This window comes from Ptychodera flava, chromosome 14, assembly GCF_041260155.1.
Source record: "Ptychodera flava strain L36383 chromosome 14, AS_Pfla_20210202, whole genome shotgun sequence".
NCBI classification, from domain to species: Eukaryota; Metazoa; Hemichordata; class Enteropneusta; family Ptychoderidae; genus Ptychodera; species Ptychodera flava.
Genome location: NC_091941.1, coordinates 22,050,209 through 22,070,523, shown reverse-complemented (window position 1 = coordinate 22,070,523; position 20,315 = coordinate 22,050,209). Strand labels below are relative to the sequence as shown.

The window sequence follows — 20,315 nt, the reverse complement described above, 5'->3', positions numbered from 1 at the left end:
TTTACTGCATGCATATCTGAGTACGACAATGTTCTACCGGTGGCCATATTGGATCGTATCAGAAAACAAACAGTGTACATTTACCCCACGGGACAATATCCCCCTCACCAGTTTCAAAACAAACGAGTTCAACTTCATTTTACATAAGGCTAGTACCGGAATACTGGACCCACGATTTGTAGAACTCCAGAGAATAAATCCGCCGAACTTTGCCCGCATTCTATTCAAGAACGCCAGATGACATTTGAAGAACAATTAGTCAATCAATTAGGGAGGCACACATACGAGACTTATCGCCCACGCGCATTTCACGGCACACTTTCTGCAGCGTGCACGCCTCCGCAAAGGCACCCGAGTTACAGTTTCGTTAGCTGAAAATCTCGGTTTCCTCCAAATGATTAAAACGGGAACAAACAGTTCTATGGCATAAAGACAACGCTATTGTTACTGTTAGTTTCTATTTGTTTCTTGGAACATGGACGTACCATGCTCGGAACTAGTAAATTATTTATTAACCGTGAATGACACTGATTGTTAGACCTATCTTGATTGTAATATTCCGACAATATACCCCGGGGATCGGTGGAGGTAATGCCCTTCAAAGCAACCCAAGGAAAATGGAAGTCCAGCAAAATGTGATGGACAGGACTAGTTTCTTCGACCGAATCATGTCTCAGTGTACCAAACTCATCACTGCACGCTTCGTTCAAAGGGCCTAGGCCCCATTCGTGTTAGATACTCTGTGACAGTCTCCGTGTGCCAGGATTCTTTCCAAAGACGGGAAACGTGGAAAGCCGCTTACATCTTTACGACCCGAATGCTCTTACACACACTAATACTTTCCGAACATATGTCCGTTAATATGCTTTGTTACCGTGTCTTGGCAAATCAACGTATCTCGGAGGATGTGCTGGAATTTCTAACCACTTTTCGAATGTCGAAATGGTCACAGAGATTCATTCTCTAAGGAGAAAATGAATTGGTAAAACGTCGCCATGGTTACTCCCTGTGGACTCTGCTTTAAACGTAACAAACACAGATTATATCGGCGCTTGGGAGGATTGAACATGCATTCTGAAAGTCACCTCGGTTAATTCAGTTGACTCGACCATCGTCGTTCCCTGAGGTGTTATGTCCTGGCTGTCTGCGGCCACAATTAATACTGGCTTGTAAAATTATCCTCGTGTGTCTCCCAACACAGTTTGCTGAAAACCCCTCAGTGATTCGGATGTTTGTGGATTCCATATGGCATGCCGCACACACACTGAATGAGAGGAAAGACTCGGTCTTGCAAATGACGAGTGTTTGATATGAATCCCTAATATTACCTGTTCTTGTCCCGCATTTATGTTTCAAGCAAACCATTTTTGCTTAGAGGAAATGCATGATCAGACCTCCTCGATCTCAGTTCGCTGTTTGCTATCCTCTCTTCTTTTCAGTTTACAGAAAAAATATAAATACGGAATTTTTTGCAAAGAGTGGACAAGAAGTCATTATTGCAGTCATGCCTTGCACACAATGAAAAGCTGTGCAATCTTTTACAACAGCGCGAGCAAACACCGACAGGTGTTTGTGAAAGAGATAGACCACATAGCTGTTGACGAAGCAAATGCTAATATTTTGCTGCCCATGAAATATTGGGGGGGAACAGTCGATGAATAACAAGAAAGGAAAACGTTAATTCCCTTCACCAACAGAACTTGGTACATCTTGTCATTGTTTTCACCAGGCTGGGCAGACCTGTAAACGAGGAATTGAGTTGAAACGGAGTCAAGAAAGGCTCATTTTAACGTGGTACATCCATTTATCTGCGTTTTATGTCTTATGTCACATTCGCACAATGACAGGATTCGTGTTCGACTGAATCTTAAATCTGATTACATAATCTGCTTTCCGAAGTTTCTGTTTTAATTTCAACGGGGATAATTGAGATAGTGCGCACGAAGAATCAGATACTGAAAGTTTTCAACCGTGGTTCAAATTTTCCTGAAAGAAACTTTGAACGATTCGCTTTCATGATCACGAATGAAAAAAAAACAGGGGTCGCTATGCAATTTTTGGTTTTGAAGAGACAAATTCCGTGCCAAAAGGAATTTACATACGGCTGATCAATAAAGTATCAGAAAAAGTATTGAGAGTCCAAATACCAGTCCATGTGGCATATTTTACCGTCAGACTATTTCTATGATATAAAACTGACTCACAAATCAACACCGGGGCCAGCCAAAACTATCAACGATCGCAAAACCCGAAGATTTAATGTATGCTTGCGTGGGAGCGAGCTAAGCGTGGCACGGTGCCACTTGATCGTTGGCTTTTAACTGGAGATCATCGGAGCCATCGCGCCAAATGACCTAACTTACTGTTGACGCCGATGGGGAACATGAAAGCAGATTGCGTGCGAGGCCCCCTACGTAAAATATCAGTTCGTATAATTTCATGGATCTCAACATCGACACGTAGACTTTTCATTTGCATCAGGATTTATTGTTTCTCACGCTTGCTTTACTTGGTGATTTTATCTGTCCCCGTGACAGCTGTTTTTTGTGTTGGTGATACAGTGAAAACCGGCACTGTATGACAATGTCAATACTTGCAACCCCCTCATGACATTGGCATAGACTGTTGAACTTTTTTCAATGAAAAAGGGACGAGGTTAACTGTTGTCACAGTGCCGGAAGTGACGTCATCCAACGCAGCTACGGTCAGATCATTCATCTTCGCCTGACGTCAACCTCTTGCAAACCATTCAGGAGAAACTGCAAAGAAAAACGAGCTCTCATAAAAAGTGAAACGGTCAAGCTATGAGTATTATAAATGGACGGCAGAACAAGAGCGGAAAAGCTATCAAGTGTCCTCAATAAACTTCCGTGAGAGTAAATTTTGTCGTCACAACTTTACCACCTGAAAAATCATATTCGTATAATGTGGCACCTCAGTTTATACGTGTTCTAATCGGAGTACTCCCCAAATGATCTCTCATCATAGATTACTCCGATGACACATATAGGATTTGCCGATATCAGCGTGCAGCTCTTAAGATATGACTGTCATACTGTCATTCTGGCATCCACAACGTTACCATATTTCCTTTATGGCAAACGTTTCCGCTAACTTTATAGAATTTTTTATAAAGACATCACACTGATTTTCCGGACGAAATTAAAACGAATATTCATGATAACTACCTGCTTGCTTGCTCAAAAATCGTGATGGTAGTGTTGTTTGCTTCGTTCGCTGCAGAGGAGGAACTCGATGGGGGGAAAACCGACACACACACGACGAAATTATAACGTATGAGAGTTTCCTTAAAGCGCTTGACTAAAGCTTCAACCATACGGGACTGCAACAAACGCCATCAAGCAAAGTCGATCCAGGCATTCGGCAATTTGCCTTTCGTGCAGAGCAGCCCAATTGTTTTTTTAAACTATAACCCACCGTATTGGTTTTAGATGGAGATATAATTAACACAAAGAGTAAGAGCATGGCGACCGTGGACATACAAGAAGCACTGGTGAATGTTAGATAAATTGTCGTTATGTGTCTTACAATTATTGTGAATTTTTCCTACTATCTTGCGGGTAACACTTCGGCAGAGTAACGTGTTTCAACGCAAATAACGTGAAATAAAGAGAATCAGTTTTATTTCAGGCAGCAAAAAAAAATCCATACCGCATATTTTTCAGCAGTATTATTCTCATGCTAATGTGACGCCAATTGTACAAGGTTATCTTTCACAAACCGTGTGTACCTCCTTCGCTGTTAAATGAAAGGAGAAAAAATCACGCACGGGAACATTATGATGAGTTTAATTGAATCTTAATGGTGGTACCGCGCTGGCCCTTTTTTAGCCCGACTGAACAACAACAGATGCCAGTCGTTTTTGAGAAAACGCATACTGGAAAACTCATTAGCATTCAGCAGTGGAGAGTCTGACAAAAAATGAGGGTATGGCTAATTTGCATTCATTTATACACGAGACATTGCATCATGATATCACGTAGAGAAATATATATACAGACAAACACTTCTCAAAATGAAGCTTCCTATGCAATAGTATGGCTGCTTTTGACCAAAGAATCATTTTCGGGAGGGGGGAGGGGAGTGGGAAATATTGAACCTCAGTAAGCCTCTACTTAACCACACTTTCTGTTTCAACGTAATATAGGGCCGCTGGCTGAAAGATTGCAAAATCTATTTTTGTATCTTTACCTCAATTTCAATAAAACAATTTCTTCATGTTTCGATGGCGACCTTGATAGTAAATCGGGGTTCTTTTACGTGCCCTGGGCCACAAATATTACACCATTTCCACTGGAGCACAAATTGCAAACTATTCTGGCGGAGCACATTTTTTTAAAATTCCATTCGACAATATCAATGTTCAAAGTGAATGCAGTGTACGTAAGTGGGAAAATTTCAAGCAAACAATCGTCTGAAACAAAATATGCCTGATGTAATTCGTACTATATGACCCTGCTTACTTCATATATATATGCAAACGAGACAATAAAACGGATTCATGAATTATGCATAAGATTTAGCTTGTCAGACATGACATCGTTGAGAAAGCACGGCACTCTTCAATTTATGCATTTCTCCTCACTGCATGACGTAATTGCAATTAATTTTGAAAAGAGGCTAATAACCTTGGTTATCGCGAAGCGCATCTTTCCTCTTTCTAGGGTATATGGTACGTGCGCTTCTCGAATGGCGCACCAATTTAGACGAGAATCTTCCAGCGAGGCGAAGCAATTTAGGCCGCCTGCGCGTGCCCATTAATTGCATTTCGTCGTGAAAATTTCTGTCGGAATAATCGGCCTCGATGTCACCATACTATCTATGCTTCTAAAAATTCGGGCTTTTCACCAGGCTTAGAAAGAAGAAAAGTGTTCATCCAAACACTGGCGCATTTTGATTAATTTAAAATACTCAGACAATATTATGTTTGGAGTGGATGCCGGATTAATAAATGCCATCTGCGATATTGCAACTCGTCTATTTTTTTCAAATGAACGTTGTTGTAAGACTAGCGTTGAAAATTGGGTAAACTCGGATAATAATGACCGTATGAAATGAAATCTATACAAATTTCCAATGTATTAATTTTTTTCCAATTCGGTTCATTATTACGTACAGTTCACAGCACATTCGCACGGGTCGCTGCGAACGTGAGGTGCAAACCAGTAGCATGTTTCCACGACATGCGAATGTTCCTTCCAGAGAAGGCGAATGAAAGCGAAAGATTCATTTCTGTTCGAGGACAGAGTTTACTAGTAGTGTGACGTCTTGTGTCAAAAGGCGTAGCACTATTATTGGCCAATATCAGGGCCGAGATTCGCACGATTGAAATCGCAGAGAGACTTTAAATGACATAATATTTCTTCTTCTGACACTTTTTAAAAAAAAATTATCGCCAAAAAGAAGTTAGCGACCTGTACATCGGATGGGGAGGGAGTTGTGTGACGTTGACTGGTTTGTTAAGTTCACTGGAGCTCGACATTCCCGTTGAACGTGACATCTGATCAGCAGTAAATCAAAAGCCAGCATTAGTTTGCCATTGTCAGGGTTTTAAAGATTAAAGCTGGATGAATTATCGGTGCTATTAGCCGCATGATATACGGCAATGGGGGCGGGTATGCCCTGTGTCTTCTCAAAAAGTCTCAAGGCCCTTTCACTTCTCGGTGAAGTCTCGCGAGAGCCCCCTACCCAAAACATTTCAGCTGGACGGTTTGTTAATAGAGAAAAGTAGCTTCAGTCAGCCCAAACGTCGTGTTGGTGTCGGTAAAACGGCACCTTGATGACACATGGTTGCCAAATCCTCGCCTTAAATAATCCAATCGTCTATAAACATGCGCTAAAAATAAATACACGAGGCAAGGATCACAGGTGAAGCTGTCCCAATGAGTGAAGAGCTTCCATGAAAACTCTTTGAACGGATACAACGCAATCACTGACGGGCAATAAATTTAGCTGTACGGCAGGATGCAAGGCTTAGCTCGTATAAGAATGCTTTGTTGATGGGCGACTCTTGACGCCGAAGGATATTTCAAAAGCCGGATCAGTTCACTCATTCAATGTGCGCTTAATAATATCAACACCGACGACCAACTTTTTTTCTTCGAATACAAAGTCATGCAGAACCTAGAGATAGTAAATTTTATAATTTGAATGAGACAAATCAAAAATCTGACCGACAAAAATGTTTTATCAATGTGACTTCACGCATACTGGCAAAATATGAAAGCAGATACAACAGTGAAAAGGACAGAGGAAATAAATCACAAACAGATATGTAAGAAAAGGAATATGTTATAGTAAATATTATTGCTGACCCCGGCGTTACTACTTCTAACATAATATCGTCTGCCCTAATAAAATGAGAAAACAGTTTCCATTTTCTGATTTAGAATGTATGGGCCTATAGTCCATTGTCCTAAAACGAACATTTTCATAGAAATATCACTTCGGGCCTTCATTTTCATGAAACTGATAAATGCTCATAAAACAGGTTATCCGATAGTTTCATGATGCGTCGTTACTCCGAAATAGAACGTGTGCGCTTTTCTGATTCTCTGTTGAAAGGGGACGGCTCGACCGTGCAGGCTGCCAATCGGCATGCGAAGTTAAACAATACGGCGCAAAAATATCGCTTTCTCACTACCTCTTCTCAGTCTAGTAAACAACATAATCGACAACAGCAATAAGACAATAATAATAACAATCATCATCATCGTCATCATCATCATCATCATCATCATCAAGCAACTCAGCAACTCAGCAAGTTTTGAATTACCGTCATTTGGTGTTGCTGATCAGTGTAGTGAACGCCTAATAGAATTGTGGAAATATGATTTCGTTCACGTCTTCCCTTCATTCAACGTCTGCCAATATTGATATATGATCTTACGCGAAGTAATTATTTTTGTCATTTGAATTCAACGATTGCTCGCCGGAAAAAATGTTTTTTCTCTCCGGAAATTAACACATCTTAGCGTCTTAACTCTCTGGAAATCAACACATCTTACAGTATCTTATATATTATGTATCGAATCTTACAGGTGTGTTCTCTTGGAATTATAGTTTTCGATGCAAAAAAGAGCAGAGCGGTATAAATATGAAATTTCTTAAAGTGCAAAGCAATAAAATTACCGTACGCGTACATTTCTGCAATATTCAGATATATAACTCAGCTGTGCCAGTGTATCTTCAATTTAAATACTTCAATTCTCTCTCTCTCTCTCTCTCTCTCTCTCTCTCTCTCTCTCTCTCTCTCTCTCTCTCTCTCTCTCTCTCTCTCTCTCTCTCTCTGTACACGCACACATATGTACACACATATATTATATATATATATAATATATATATAAACATATATATAAACATAAACACAAACATATATACATATATATATATATATTCAAAATGTATACAATATATATATGTATGTGTGTATGTATGTATGTATGTATGTATGTATGTATGTATACATGTATGTATGTATTTATGTAAGTATGTATGTATAAACATATCTCGAAAATGTACCTGTTAATCCTTGATAATTGTTATTCAGAATTAGATGATTCGTTGATATGGTCTGGAGAAAAAATCTAAAAATGACGAAAAAAAATTATCGCGACTATTAACACAAATAAATCACGGCTGTATTAAAAGAATAAGAGTGTGCCTTCCATGTAAGGGTATAACTTAATTCTGCTGAAATGTCAGTTTAAACATGTCTCCGTGTTTGTTTATACCCGAGAGATAGAGAGAACGGCGAGTGGAAATGCTCGTCAATAATGCGATAATAATATTTGGCTTATCCCTGTCGATGGGGCGTCCGTAGATACAATGTATTAAATTGCAAAAATAAATACGATAACCAAATTACACTCACTCTGGTAATTATTCTAATGGAATTTGCCAATAAACGCCACTGGAAATAAAAAATGCACTTGTTTTGTTTGTATTGAGATCATACAGGCCCCCATTTGAATTTATGGTGTATGGTTTTAGTGGACATCTGTGGTTTGCCACACTGCACTGTTCAAAGTGTCTCGATACTTCATTTCTTGTACGAGACGATAAATTTCCAGCAACCACACGCAACCAAAAACACTCTGCTGAAAAAAAAGAAACGCGTGAGCGGTTTTTTTACAATGTCTTCAAATCCTTACACATCGTAATTTATTTCTGGCATTTTGTTTTATTTGTCGTCATGCGATGTTTTATCCATGAAGCGATCGCACAGAGGCACAGAGGGCAACTCAGAGATAAGGAAAATGTAAGAAAATATCAGTGCCACCGAGCCGCCTGGGAAAACATGATCCTTTTTCCCCCTGAACTCCAGAACAAAAATAATGATAGCTGCGGAAGAAAAACTCAATCGACGGGGGGACAATGGTTCTTTGAAATTCGGAGAGAGATATATGAAAAGCATCTGTCAAAAACATCATTTTCTTCAGAGTGCACAAAAGGTAGTTTGAGTATCGGCGATTTTGTTTCTCTATGTCATGCAAATTGGAAGCCAGTGACTGAAGAGCGTTTTGTCGTTTATGCATGTCTGTGATTGGAAAATTCCAGAGGTGTTTTACAGGGTTTCCTTTCTGTTTTTAACTCATCGGGTATTTGAAAAATGGATTGGAGTGATTTTTATTTATCGGAGTCTGTTAAAAGCCGAGTTCCTCTGACAGTGGCCAGGGGCCATGAAACTAAATATCGTCAATTCTCTTCAATCAGCAAACTTGCTTCAATACTCACATCTCAGTGTGACCTGGTCGACATCTGCCACCGACGGAAAAGTGCAAGTACAAGCCCTGAAATTTGAATATCGCCATGGAGATCCCCACGCTAATTTGCAAATGTCCCTAGTGCGCATGTGCGCAACGCAGAAAAAGATGAAAGCAACGGAGCTGATACAAATTTGTTTTCTTTGTAAAGTAAATGTGTAGTCTTCGTGGCATTATGTTTTCTCACAAAATATCAATGTCAACGACAATGCTGACCTTATGAGCCTAGCGTACGGATTCATCGAGAATAGAGAACGACAAAGCCCGGCCTCGTATTTCGAATCCTCCACAGACTCGAGCAGAATTAAGCAGGCATTCAGGTGCGACTCATCACAAGACTGAAAATAATTCTGAACAAATAACATTTTCGTGACCTAGAGATAAAATATAGACGCATCTGACTTTAAACTAACTTGTCGAGCCAGCCGTCGCCAAAAGTCGGATTGAAATATCAAGATAGTAGCACCCTCGTCGACTGCGAATCTCGAGAGATGGTGAAAGTTGTCAGTCACTTGCGGGCGAATGCAGTAGGATGAATGAAACTGCCCGGCGTACTTGCGTGTATCTTTTGCAAGCGACGGACACAAGTGGCCTCTATTCGTGCATCGTTCAGTCTTTCGGATCTGCCGTCTGTTCAATCGGGAACAGATGTGCGCTTTGCGTTCTGTAAAAGTGTCGCGCTGACCTGCCTAGCTTCTGTCCATTTCGCAGGTGAACTTAAAACAGATCTAGGTGGAAGTTTCATCCTATTAAAGATGGAGAAATGATGAATAAGTTCAATTACTCGATCAGAGCAAAGGTCAGGGTGTAATATATCATTTTCTGTTATATCAAAGATTTTCTTTCATCGAGCAGAATCAAGTACATTATGCCTTTTTTTGGTAAACAACAATCATACGACTTTAGTATTAATATTTTCATGAAACATGAAAATTGCTGTCATGATCTAGTTTGATAATTTTGAGCACCCGTAATTTCATCAGAGGTTGTTATAACCACTCGCCACTCACACGGAAAACTATGTCAAGATTATATTGTAATGACAAAACATGTCTCTTCTTCATTTCCGCTTCACTATAAATACCACTTTTCGCCATCAATTATGCTTTTGTAGGCGAGCTTGGAAGAACAGCGGCAGAAATTTTAGGACCTTTCTGTTTGTAGTTCTCAAAGAATAATTGCATCAGTGCACTAGGAACACTCAAGGTAAAGTGGGCGCGGATATACATCATAATCGACCTCCACTGTAAAAATGTTGTTTTTCCCCATTTCGCTACGCGATTATTCAATACTCTGGTTTTGGTCGAGTTCAAGGCTTTTAAATACCTAATTAAGGTTTCTTCAATACCAAAAATCTATACTACTTGGTCTGTTTTGTCCGCCAAACTGCTTGTTCATAGTCACAGTCGTGTCTGAAGATGGAGAAGAAAGGGGAAAACAACGACGCAGCCATTTGTTCGTCCATGATTGCGTTTCAAATTTCCGCACAATGCGGGTCTCCATGGCGACAGCAGCACGTTTCTGTCGAGAATCGCTCGAACAGCGATCGTCATTATTGGTCGTGACCTTCCGGGCATGTTGCTCGCCCCCAAAGCGAAATATAGTTATACCGAATGCATTTATCAACACAGGGGAAGACAAGAGCGATGGCTATTCACTTATTGTCAGCTATATGCATTACGAAACGGGTTTTGAATCCTGGCGATTGCTATGCCAATTTGCGTCGCCATGGCAGCGGACACGGTTGCCACGGCACCGTGCCAGGTTTTGTGATTGAGCTGCCCGCCAGGGGATGAAGAGGGTGGACAATTGATCACAATTTTAAAGACCGCGTTGCTTGATATAACCCGACTGAATGTCTTATTTAAGTGAGCGATTTTGCGTAATATTTTCATCTCTGATGGCGTCCAACATGGCGCGAGTGTAAGTGCAAGGGAGTAAAGCGTCAAAATAATGATAGGGGCATGCTAATGCACAGACAAGAACAACTAGTTTAAGCTCGGTCGTTTGAAGCATCGTTTCATCTTTTCAGAGTGCAGAGTGGTTGAGTGGTTTTGAACCCCGCAGTCTTCAAGATGTTGTTGCATTGTCTGGAGTCGGGCTCCGCGTGAAAAATGAGTATTTTGTCAATCAAGCTTGTGAATCACTCTCCGCCTGTGTAGAACCCTTGGTATTCCTCATCGCCGCGAAGTGTTCATTCTTTGTGCCGGCCTAGCTTCACACCATCACGACGCCAATTAGAGCTCGGTTGCCCTTCCATTAACGAGGATTTCGAAGTACTTGATGCAGTCGACGTCTTACAGGGATGCATATAGCTCCCCTAAATCCTGTCACTGATGATATATAATTTTCTCCATAAATTTCTTTATTATCACGGGTTTTTTTTTCAAGAAAATTTTACATAGATAGATATGGAGTTGTACTTTTTGAAAAATTCTGCCGAGCGACTCGCACAACAGTAATGGGCCTAATTTGCTTTTGGTCTTCCCGTTGAACCTTTGGGCATCATTTTGGCACGTACAGTCACACATCATTAGCCTCGGCCATTTGTTACTGCTTATAGGATTCTATTAGGTAAGGGGAACCGTGCTGAGCTCAGCTATTACTGGCTACGAAAAGCGGTCTCCCCCCCCCCCCCTATAAGAGGTTGACGCATGCGCTGAAATCGATGCTCGTTTGTTCGGATTAAAAAGGCTTTGAGGATGAGAGTACATGCATACCTAAAGGAGGAGAAGTTTAAAGTCACTTTCGGGAACAACGTTTACAAACGCATTAATCAGTTCTACCAGCAATCGCGATATGACGTCATCAGTTGCTTGAATGTTTTTAAATCCTGTTTTAATCGCCCGGTATTCGCATGTGATATTGCTCACTGCCAACGGGAGAAAAAAAATTCGATAAAATAGATAATCAATGAAAATCTACAATCGTCATCAGTTTGTTTATTTAAGATTCAAACTCATAATGTATATAATTCTGACTAAGTGACGTTGGCGCGGACGATTTTTTTTCTCTACCTAAAACAGTGACATTATCTTCTAATGGCGTCCAAGCTTGATAGCCTGCTCTGCAATTGAAGCCCAGTCGGAGAACAACTGGAAAATTTGTGGGTGTATTTGTGTATTCTTCTGTCTTTTTTCTGTCTGTGCGTCTATGTGTGTGTCAGTGGAAAGAGTCTGTAGTGTTCTGAAAGCGCGACGGGACTTAGCTACGCGGCTATATTTACCGGTCTAAGCGATCTGAGGCCATGCTGAACATTGGCAAAATGTAAAAATATAAAAAAAAATGTAAAGGCCATGCAGTTTCTCTCAACGCATCTTCTACAGGACTTCGTAGTCGTCCCACTTCTTCAAGAAATCCACAAACAATTTACTTGCATGGGATTTCACGGCTGGCATTACAGCAGACAAGCTACCGACCGAGAATGTTCTGTTCATACACCTTTGGGAGTAACCCCCCCCACCCCCCCCCAGATGTGGCCTGGGCTGTCGACATAGCAACGAACGTAGTCACTGTGGTTTTGTTGTCAACAGAAGAACGGGTGACAAGGACATTTTTCATTGGAAAAAACTCGGCTTAAATTTAAATTAAACGCAAATTAATGAATACCAGGGCCTTATAAGGCTCATTAATAAGCCAATATTACGATCAAGCAATTTAGAAGTCTGACTGTTTTATTAGGGTCAACATTAGAAGATCGAGGCTGCACTTCCTCGGGTTTCTTCCTGTACTCGTTTCAATGAGAGCCTGTTATGAGACGACGGAAACACTTCTTTTTTCCTTATGTTCATTTCAGACTTCCTTGTCATGATCACTTCATCTGTAATATTTGCATGACATAAGCCCAGTACACTCCCCCAGATACGTTACCATGGTATCTTCCATGTTGTTTCCGTCTGTTTATGTCTCCCCAAAACAACATTGCCTCGGTTGTTTGTACACCACAGTACATTTTGTGCATCATTCACAGAGCTTGCGTCAGTCATAGCCAAGTGGACTCACAGTACTACAATAGTGATTATATCTGTTGGTGACTTATGAGTTAGAGATATAATTAGGTGTGAAATACAAGAAATTGCATATCTCAAATGTTCCGGAACAAGGTAAACACAGGCACCGTGATATTTACGTTTGCTTGTTTTATGACTCATATTTAATCAAGGTTCTCACACGCGCGATGTGGCACGTTCAAATTTTTGTTTGACGTGCGCTTGACAATGCATTTCACGCGTACGCGTGTATCGGTGCTGGGTGTGTATACGTGCACTTTTCATTTTACTCCGAATTTACTCTATCAGAACTCAAACACTTCAGACGACAGGTATACGATATCAAATGAAGTGAAAGTGAGTTGTAATGTGTCAAAACTATAAATAATTTATTCCACTTACTACGATGACTGCAGTCATACCTTCACCTCTAAATACACAAATAATATAAACATGTGAGTACACAAAAGCGTAGTGAATAGATATATCGACATGTTTTGAAACAAAATGGTGTCTTCAGCAAATTTCTTACATCTTCAACGATCTTTGTCGTACCAACCTTTCGGCAATTCCTACATCGCATTCATTCGGGTGAAGACAAATGGTACAAAAGTGGGCGAGATATAAAATATTGCTCGATAGGCGAAATAATGTGAACATCAAAAGAAGTGTAAGAATTGCAAGAAGTAAACGGATAAACATCATAAACAAAATTTTGCACAAAAACAAAACAAAACGGGAAGCATGAAACAAGATAAAAGGAACTGCAAGTGCCGAGGGCAAGACAGAAACAACCATAGACAACTGCAGTGAAAGGATATCGCCAAGCCGTTGAACGTTGAATATCAAGAGACTTATAAGCTTATGTCAACGTATACAGGCAGAACAAACACGCATGCTTGTGTCATCATATAGATATTGCATAACATTCGTTAATTGCATTAGAGTTGCGAGAAGGCCGGCCTCTTTCTCTCTCTCTCTCTCTCTCTCTCTCTCTCTCTCTCTCTCTCTCTCTCTCTCTCTCTCGTTATTGGACGCAAATTAATTTATAATGTAAGCTAGCCAACAAAACCAATATATCATTGATAATATGTATGATTCTCTCTGTCAGTATATTTTTCATGAAATGGACTCGAAACTTGATTATCGAGATTTCCCTACTTGTTCTAGAAAACGTAAAACGTCTAAACCATTCTGGTCGAGTGAACTTTCCAGTCTTTGGAAAGGTTTAAGGGAAAAAGAACGTAAATTTCTGAATAGTCAGTGTTCTAAAAGAGTTGGTCTAGTTTTGAAACATGAGTTTTTGACAGCACGAAGAAAGTTTGATAAAACTTTTCGAACTGCCAAGAGAGAATATCATCGTAAGTTGATGTCTAATATGGAATTTAAATGAATAAATGCATCAAATCCAAAAGAATTTTGGAACCAAATTAATAAGTTAGGACCTAGGTATAAGAAGGACATTCCTTCTGAAGTTTATGGTGACGATGGTATGATAATTAATGATATTAATTTTGTTTTACATAAATGGAAGAGTGATTTGAGGGATTGTATAATTTATCTGATACGATATTGTTAATGAATCGACTTTCGATGATTCTTTTTATACAAAAATCACCGGTGCTAAAGCTCAGTGTGAACAAACTTTTGCAACTCTATTTCACTCTTGTATTACTCCAATTTGTGTTGGTGGTGATAAATATTATTTATCAAATGTCAAACCACCTACGAATAGAATGGTACGTCCCAAACATATAAATGATAGCGTAGAGCTAAGAATCCTTTCAAGTCTGTCTGAAGCTTGCAGGATGCATGAAACTTAAGTAACAGATTTCATTACTTTGTGTTTGAAGTAATTTGTGTTATTATTTATAACCCTCTGCTTTAGCACCGAGCACTGTAATTTCCCACATCTGTATACTTCGATATACATACACACACACACACACACACACACACACACACACACATATATATATATATATATATATATATATATATATATATATATATATATATATATATATATGCTTGAACAGCGCCCAATACCTTCTATAATCAAAGCACTGACTAGGATAACCATGTATATAGTTGCTTTCAATGTTTTTTACTCTCTGAGATCAAAGTAAACGCCGATGCTCTTCCAATCGTCTCTGTTTATGTGCACAGCTATATCGAATAACTATAACTAAACAATAGGGCGTGTATTTTTTCAACACAGTTTCCATAACTACCCCCGAGGCCGCAAGGAGGAATACGTGCCTACAAAAAAGACGAACCTTTTGTATAAAAGGTAGAAACATGTTTTAGAGCGTTGAACAAACGTACGATGATAATTTTGCAAGTGCGACGCGCCCTGCTCAGATTTTACTAAACCGGAGTAAAATAAATGACAAAAATTGCAATCAAAATTTCATACAGCTGTCTTATCTTTATCCGCCCGCTCTTACATTTTTTTTTCGGAGATAAGAATTCGTCATTGATTGCAGTTTTTTTGTGCCTCTGGGAAGATGATAAAACAGGCGACTGATGTCTCAGTGAGATGAAGCATTGATATCTGATATGATTACCTTTTCTGCATGATTATTATTATATCGAGATTCCATCTTTTTAATGGTCTTTGCTTATTTCGTGGAACTATCAGTAGGTTTCCTGCTGTGTAAGATTATCCGTACCAGTGTATAGTTATACGTGATGTTAAATTAGAATGTCCTATAGCAACAGCAGAAGGGACTTTTCAAAGCAACGGGTGCAACTAAATAAATAAATAAATAAATAAATAAATAAACAAACAAATAAATAAATAAATAAATAAATCAAAACAAAGCAAAAACACATCGCTCGTTGTGACTATCCCGACCACCTGACTGAAAGTTTTGCAGGCTCGATTTAAAGCAATCTGCGCTGTTTTCGAAGTGATGATCTCACGTTAAATGCACAAAAACATCTTTTCCCCCCCTCGGGGACGCCACCTTACAATTCATCAGGGGGAAACAGGCCATATCACTGAAAATGGTACTGAGAGAAAGACCGAAGGTCTAGATGTATTGTGTCGATTTCTTTTAATAGCAATTTACACAATTTACGATGAAATTTACAGAGCAATCGAGGATGAGAATCACCAAGCAACCTCACGCGCGTTTGAACTGAGCTGATTCGCTCATCATATTTTATCATCAGGGCCAGTAGCTGTAACTTTTGATTGACTTTTTGTGCTATTTTCGTTTTGTATGTTGATTGCCAATTCTTGTTCCAGTCCATAAAATCTGTTCACACACCTAGCATCCCACAACAGCGTCTATGCCATTATTTACATTTTACATTTGAATTCTAGTTCGGACGAGAACTCACTTTTCAACTATAACTATGCAGTTGATTCTGAACATGGTTTTGGGTAGTGGGACGAGAAACTGTTGAATGTGATGACATTAAAATAAAGAATAGTGACAACATCGTTTAAGTTATAATTGCTGCTTGTCCTTTAACAGTCATCGAAGCCATCATTCAGAGAGAGAGAGAGAGAGAGAGAGAGAGAGAGAGAGAGAGAGAGAGAGAGAGAGAGATAGAGAGAGAGAGAGAGAGAGAGAGAGAGAGAGAGAACGAACATCACTATTCAACTACAGTAAGTTCTTGAATTAAAGTTCATGACAACAGATTCGTAAAGTTTTGCACGGGTCAGATTTCTCGGAAGCTTGTCCAACCCGGCAATTTGATTGGTTAACATATTATGTAATAATTTTGTCCGGTAATGTTAGCTTTTGTTTTAACTTAGCGCAGTGGACTGAAGTAACATTAGCTGACTACATATGTCCCAAATTGAAAGAAAACAAAAAAAGTCACAATTTTCCTTGCATTGTATGACGGAGGTGACATACAAACTTCTACGTTTGTACTTTTCATTCCTTATTAACTCAGCTCTCTTCCTCTATTTTCTCTCCAATTTTCCGTCTTACAGATAGCAGTTTCCTTCTGTCTAACGCTCAGATCGTCGACTACCCTATCGTCTATAGCAATGACGGCTTCTGCAAAATGTCCGGCTACAACAGAGCCGAAGTTATGCAAAGGAGCAGCACCTGCAGCTTCATGTACGGCGAGCTCACGGACAAGGAGACCATCAAAAAAGTCAGGAGCGCTTTCGAGAACTACGAAATGGTTCAGGTGGAAATCCTGATGTACAAGAAAAACAGTAAGTTTCGATATCCTTTTTTTCAATTTTTGGACAGGGGCGAAAATTCGCCATCTCTCGAGTTTATCTTAGTTAGGGATGCACATCCTGGGAAGAGGTGTTGGGAGGGGTACGCTACCATTTCCGCATTCCAATATTCAACATGTTTTGGTCTGAGGGAGAACATGTATATTTTTTCATAATTTTTTGAAATATCTCGTCATGGGGTTACTTTTTTGCAAACAAATTAATTAATGCTTGATCTTCAAAAGTTTATTTGCATTCGAATTTGATTCCATTTTAACAAAACCCTCCAAAGATCAAATGGTGCATTTCTTAGTAGTATCTTAGCTAATACAGCTGCTTGATGTTTAAGTATTTTTTTGCCGACGCGACTCATGTTCTATCTAGTCGTGTGCATGCTGCTGGAATGTTCATGTACGCAATACGATGTTCGCACATGCAGGGGACGTGTGCTGTCTTTTTATATCGTGTGAAATGTTAAAGCTCCGGCCTTTCTTTGAAAAAACAGTTACTTCTTCAACCTCGAAAATGCCTCGTTTTGAGTGTGCCTACACATATTTTGTATCTGTGTGATGTTCAAGCTTACTGTCGTCAAGCGGATTTCAATCCGGGCCAGAACTCATTGTCAACCACAATAACATGATAACATGATTGCATACAGTATACAAAATTGTGTTTGTGTTCTGCATGGCTAATGCTTCGCCTACGGAGAACAATAAGATAGAAAGATGTTCTTGTCTCAGAGAACAAAAATCACGAAAAAAGTATCAAAATTACACTGATGTCCTTTTAAGAAACCGCGTTATTGATCTGCATACGGAAGCGTGCTTTAATTCACCCCGTTCGCAAACCGTGCGACTATATGATCATTAATATTCAACATTTTCATAGCAGACACATGTACAAACATTTACCAAAAGAAAATCAATTGTTTAGGGTACCGGGAGAGGAATAAACTCTTTTCACACGAAGAATTACTCTCACAAAAAAGCGCATATATGAACCTAAATATTGCGGAACCCAGCTGCGAACACGCCATTGTTTACATGGGGACTCACTTACAGGAAATTAAAAAGATCGATTTTTAGCACTCCCCATGACAAGGTTGCACGCTTTGCGTTCGAAATTAGTACTCAGAGTGACTCAAGTAACACGGCGATTTTTTTTTCATCGTGTGTGTCTAGGTAGTCGGCGATATTTAAGAATCCTTTACTCTGAATTTTCCATGACTAAAAAATTCTGTGTTAATATTAAAAGTGTGATCGACTGCCCGCGGATATAAATCCCGGAACGTTTTCTTGCCGAGCAGTCAACCGTTATAGTTCCATCCAGTAAATTTTGCGAAATATTTCTACTTAAATTTGGGAGCTTGTGAAAAGAGTGCATTTTGTAAGATTCTTTGATTCCCTGCTCTGGCGATGAAGAAAAAGTGTACAGGGTCATCGTCGCTAAAATAGTACGTGAAACTTTCCAAAAAGTCTTTTTGAGTCTCTTTTGAAATTTTGATAGAAAATGCTCGCTTTGAAGGAGTAGCTCAATACCCCATCAGGTGAAAGCGTGTATCTTCTTCCGATAACCGGTAAAACAGTTTCACATGTCTGCGTTGAGCGATACATACATGTCTGAGGTTTTTTTTGACTGCATCAGTTCAATTGAGTGGAGTTCACAGATTCTTCTGGTCAGACCGCTCGTAAACTCGAAGAAAGCAATACAGCAGAGAAAATCTACACGCATAGTCACGCTTACTCGTGATCAGCCATGTCCCCCCACAGCGATAGAAGCTGTAAAGCGTACTAACAAGACTAGAGTATGCTCCCGCCCTGCCATGCATGTCGCCGATGGCACCTGCTCGTTTCAGATCTGTGAGGCGAACAATTTAAGCCCCGCGATCAGCAAAGACGTACATATTCAAAAACTGTGAGGACGTATTTCTGACGAAAACGAGAATCCAGTAATTTCCACCGAGGCGAGGTGTGCGTATGCTATGTGTAAGGCTGTTCGGAAAAGCGCCATTTCTCCCAAAACAAAATGAAAAAAATTCACTAAAACTTTTAAAAAAATAAAGGCGCTTTTATCATCCGATTTAATCAGAGTCGGCCATAAATTTCTCTTCCGACACGCAGTACTGATAGGAAGATAATTGCGCCGTTATCTCATGTTTAATCTTGGCGCAAGCTTGTCTAATTTGGACCATCATTCATAAGTTAAATGTTCCCTGCCAATATTGACATTATCGGCGAGTTTTCCCCTCACATACACCATTTCAATATCAGAAGCATTTTAAAGTCATTTTTAATTCATCACAATCAATTTTATTTGGCACGCGTCGTGACGTCACCGACATTGCACACTATACCGCGAGGACTTTTTTCATAAAATGTCCCTGTCAGTTTAAGCTGTTAAACGGCGGGGCACACCTCGTGATTTCGATATCAAAAAACAATAGGTAAAAACTATCGTTGTAAGAAATCTCTTATCTTTTGAAGTTTATAGGCTCTAACTTTTCAAAAGTGTCATTTTGACTTTCTGAATTCTGTGTTTGATTTTTGAATAATTTACAAGCTATAAATATATTTGCTGATTCTTGTACTTAAGTCAGTACAACAGGCCTAGGCAAAGGAAAGCGTGCCACGGTAATATTCAACCAGTATTATGTCAACTAGTATTGTGTCACAATATTGTCGTGCAACAATCTTAATTACCAAAATTGTTTAGAAGTCTAGTGAAATTGTTTTCGGAGATTAGACCAAATATATAATGATAATGTTGTTGTTGTTGTTGTTGTTGTTGTTGTTGTTGTTGTTGTTGATGTGATGATGATGATGATGATGATGATGATGATGATGATGATGATGATGATGATTATTGTATTGATGATGATGTCACCAAATTCCCCCGCCACCTAACACATTCTCCATCCGATACCTCATGACTTCATTCTTTGATGCTAACATTATCTAAATCACTAACTCAAAGCCATAATGTGTATCATCTTTCATCGTCTAGGAACGCCTCTCTGGTTCTTGCTGCACGTTGCACCAATCAGGAACGAGAAAGATGACGTCGTCCTATTCCTCTGCACATTCAAAGACATAACAGCCTTAAAACAGCCAATAGAAGATGAATCTACAAGGGGTATGTCCGCTTCTTTACCAAAGAAAAATAACAGCAACAATATAACAACAATGGGTTGATTACCTAAATGCAAATAATTTTTTGCACCTAAAGTGTACACCCGAAATCACGTATATCCACACCAGGCTGTCGCATTTTTAGTATTTGAATAAGGTGATATTGAGATCAACCCCAAAGCAACTAACACACATTACTCACACGGCCACATGCCTCTGT

At 39.5% G+C, this 20,315-nt stretch overlaps 1 protein-coding gene across 3 annotated transcripts in view; it reads left to right on the top strand.

Annotated features, from left to right (window-relative positions):
- LOC139149753 (voltage-gated delayed rectifier potassium channel KCNH1-like) overlaps window positions 1-20,315 on the top strand; it is a 56,617-nt gene that overhangs the window by 21,630 nt on the left and 14,672 nt on the right. For all 3 annotated transcript variants that reach the window (XM_070721713.1, XM_070721711.1, XM_070721710.1), the window contains exons 2-3: window positions 16,731-16,961; window positions 19,971-20,099. In XM_070721713.1, coding sequence (XP_070577814.1) covers window positions 16,731-16,961; window positions 19,971-20,099 — 360 coding nt within the window. The remainder of the gene's footprint in view (window positions 1-16,730; window positions 16,962-19,970; window positions 20,100-20,315) is intronic.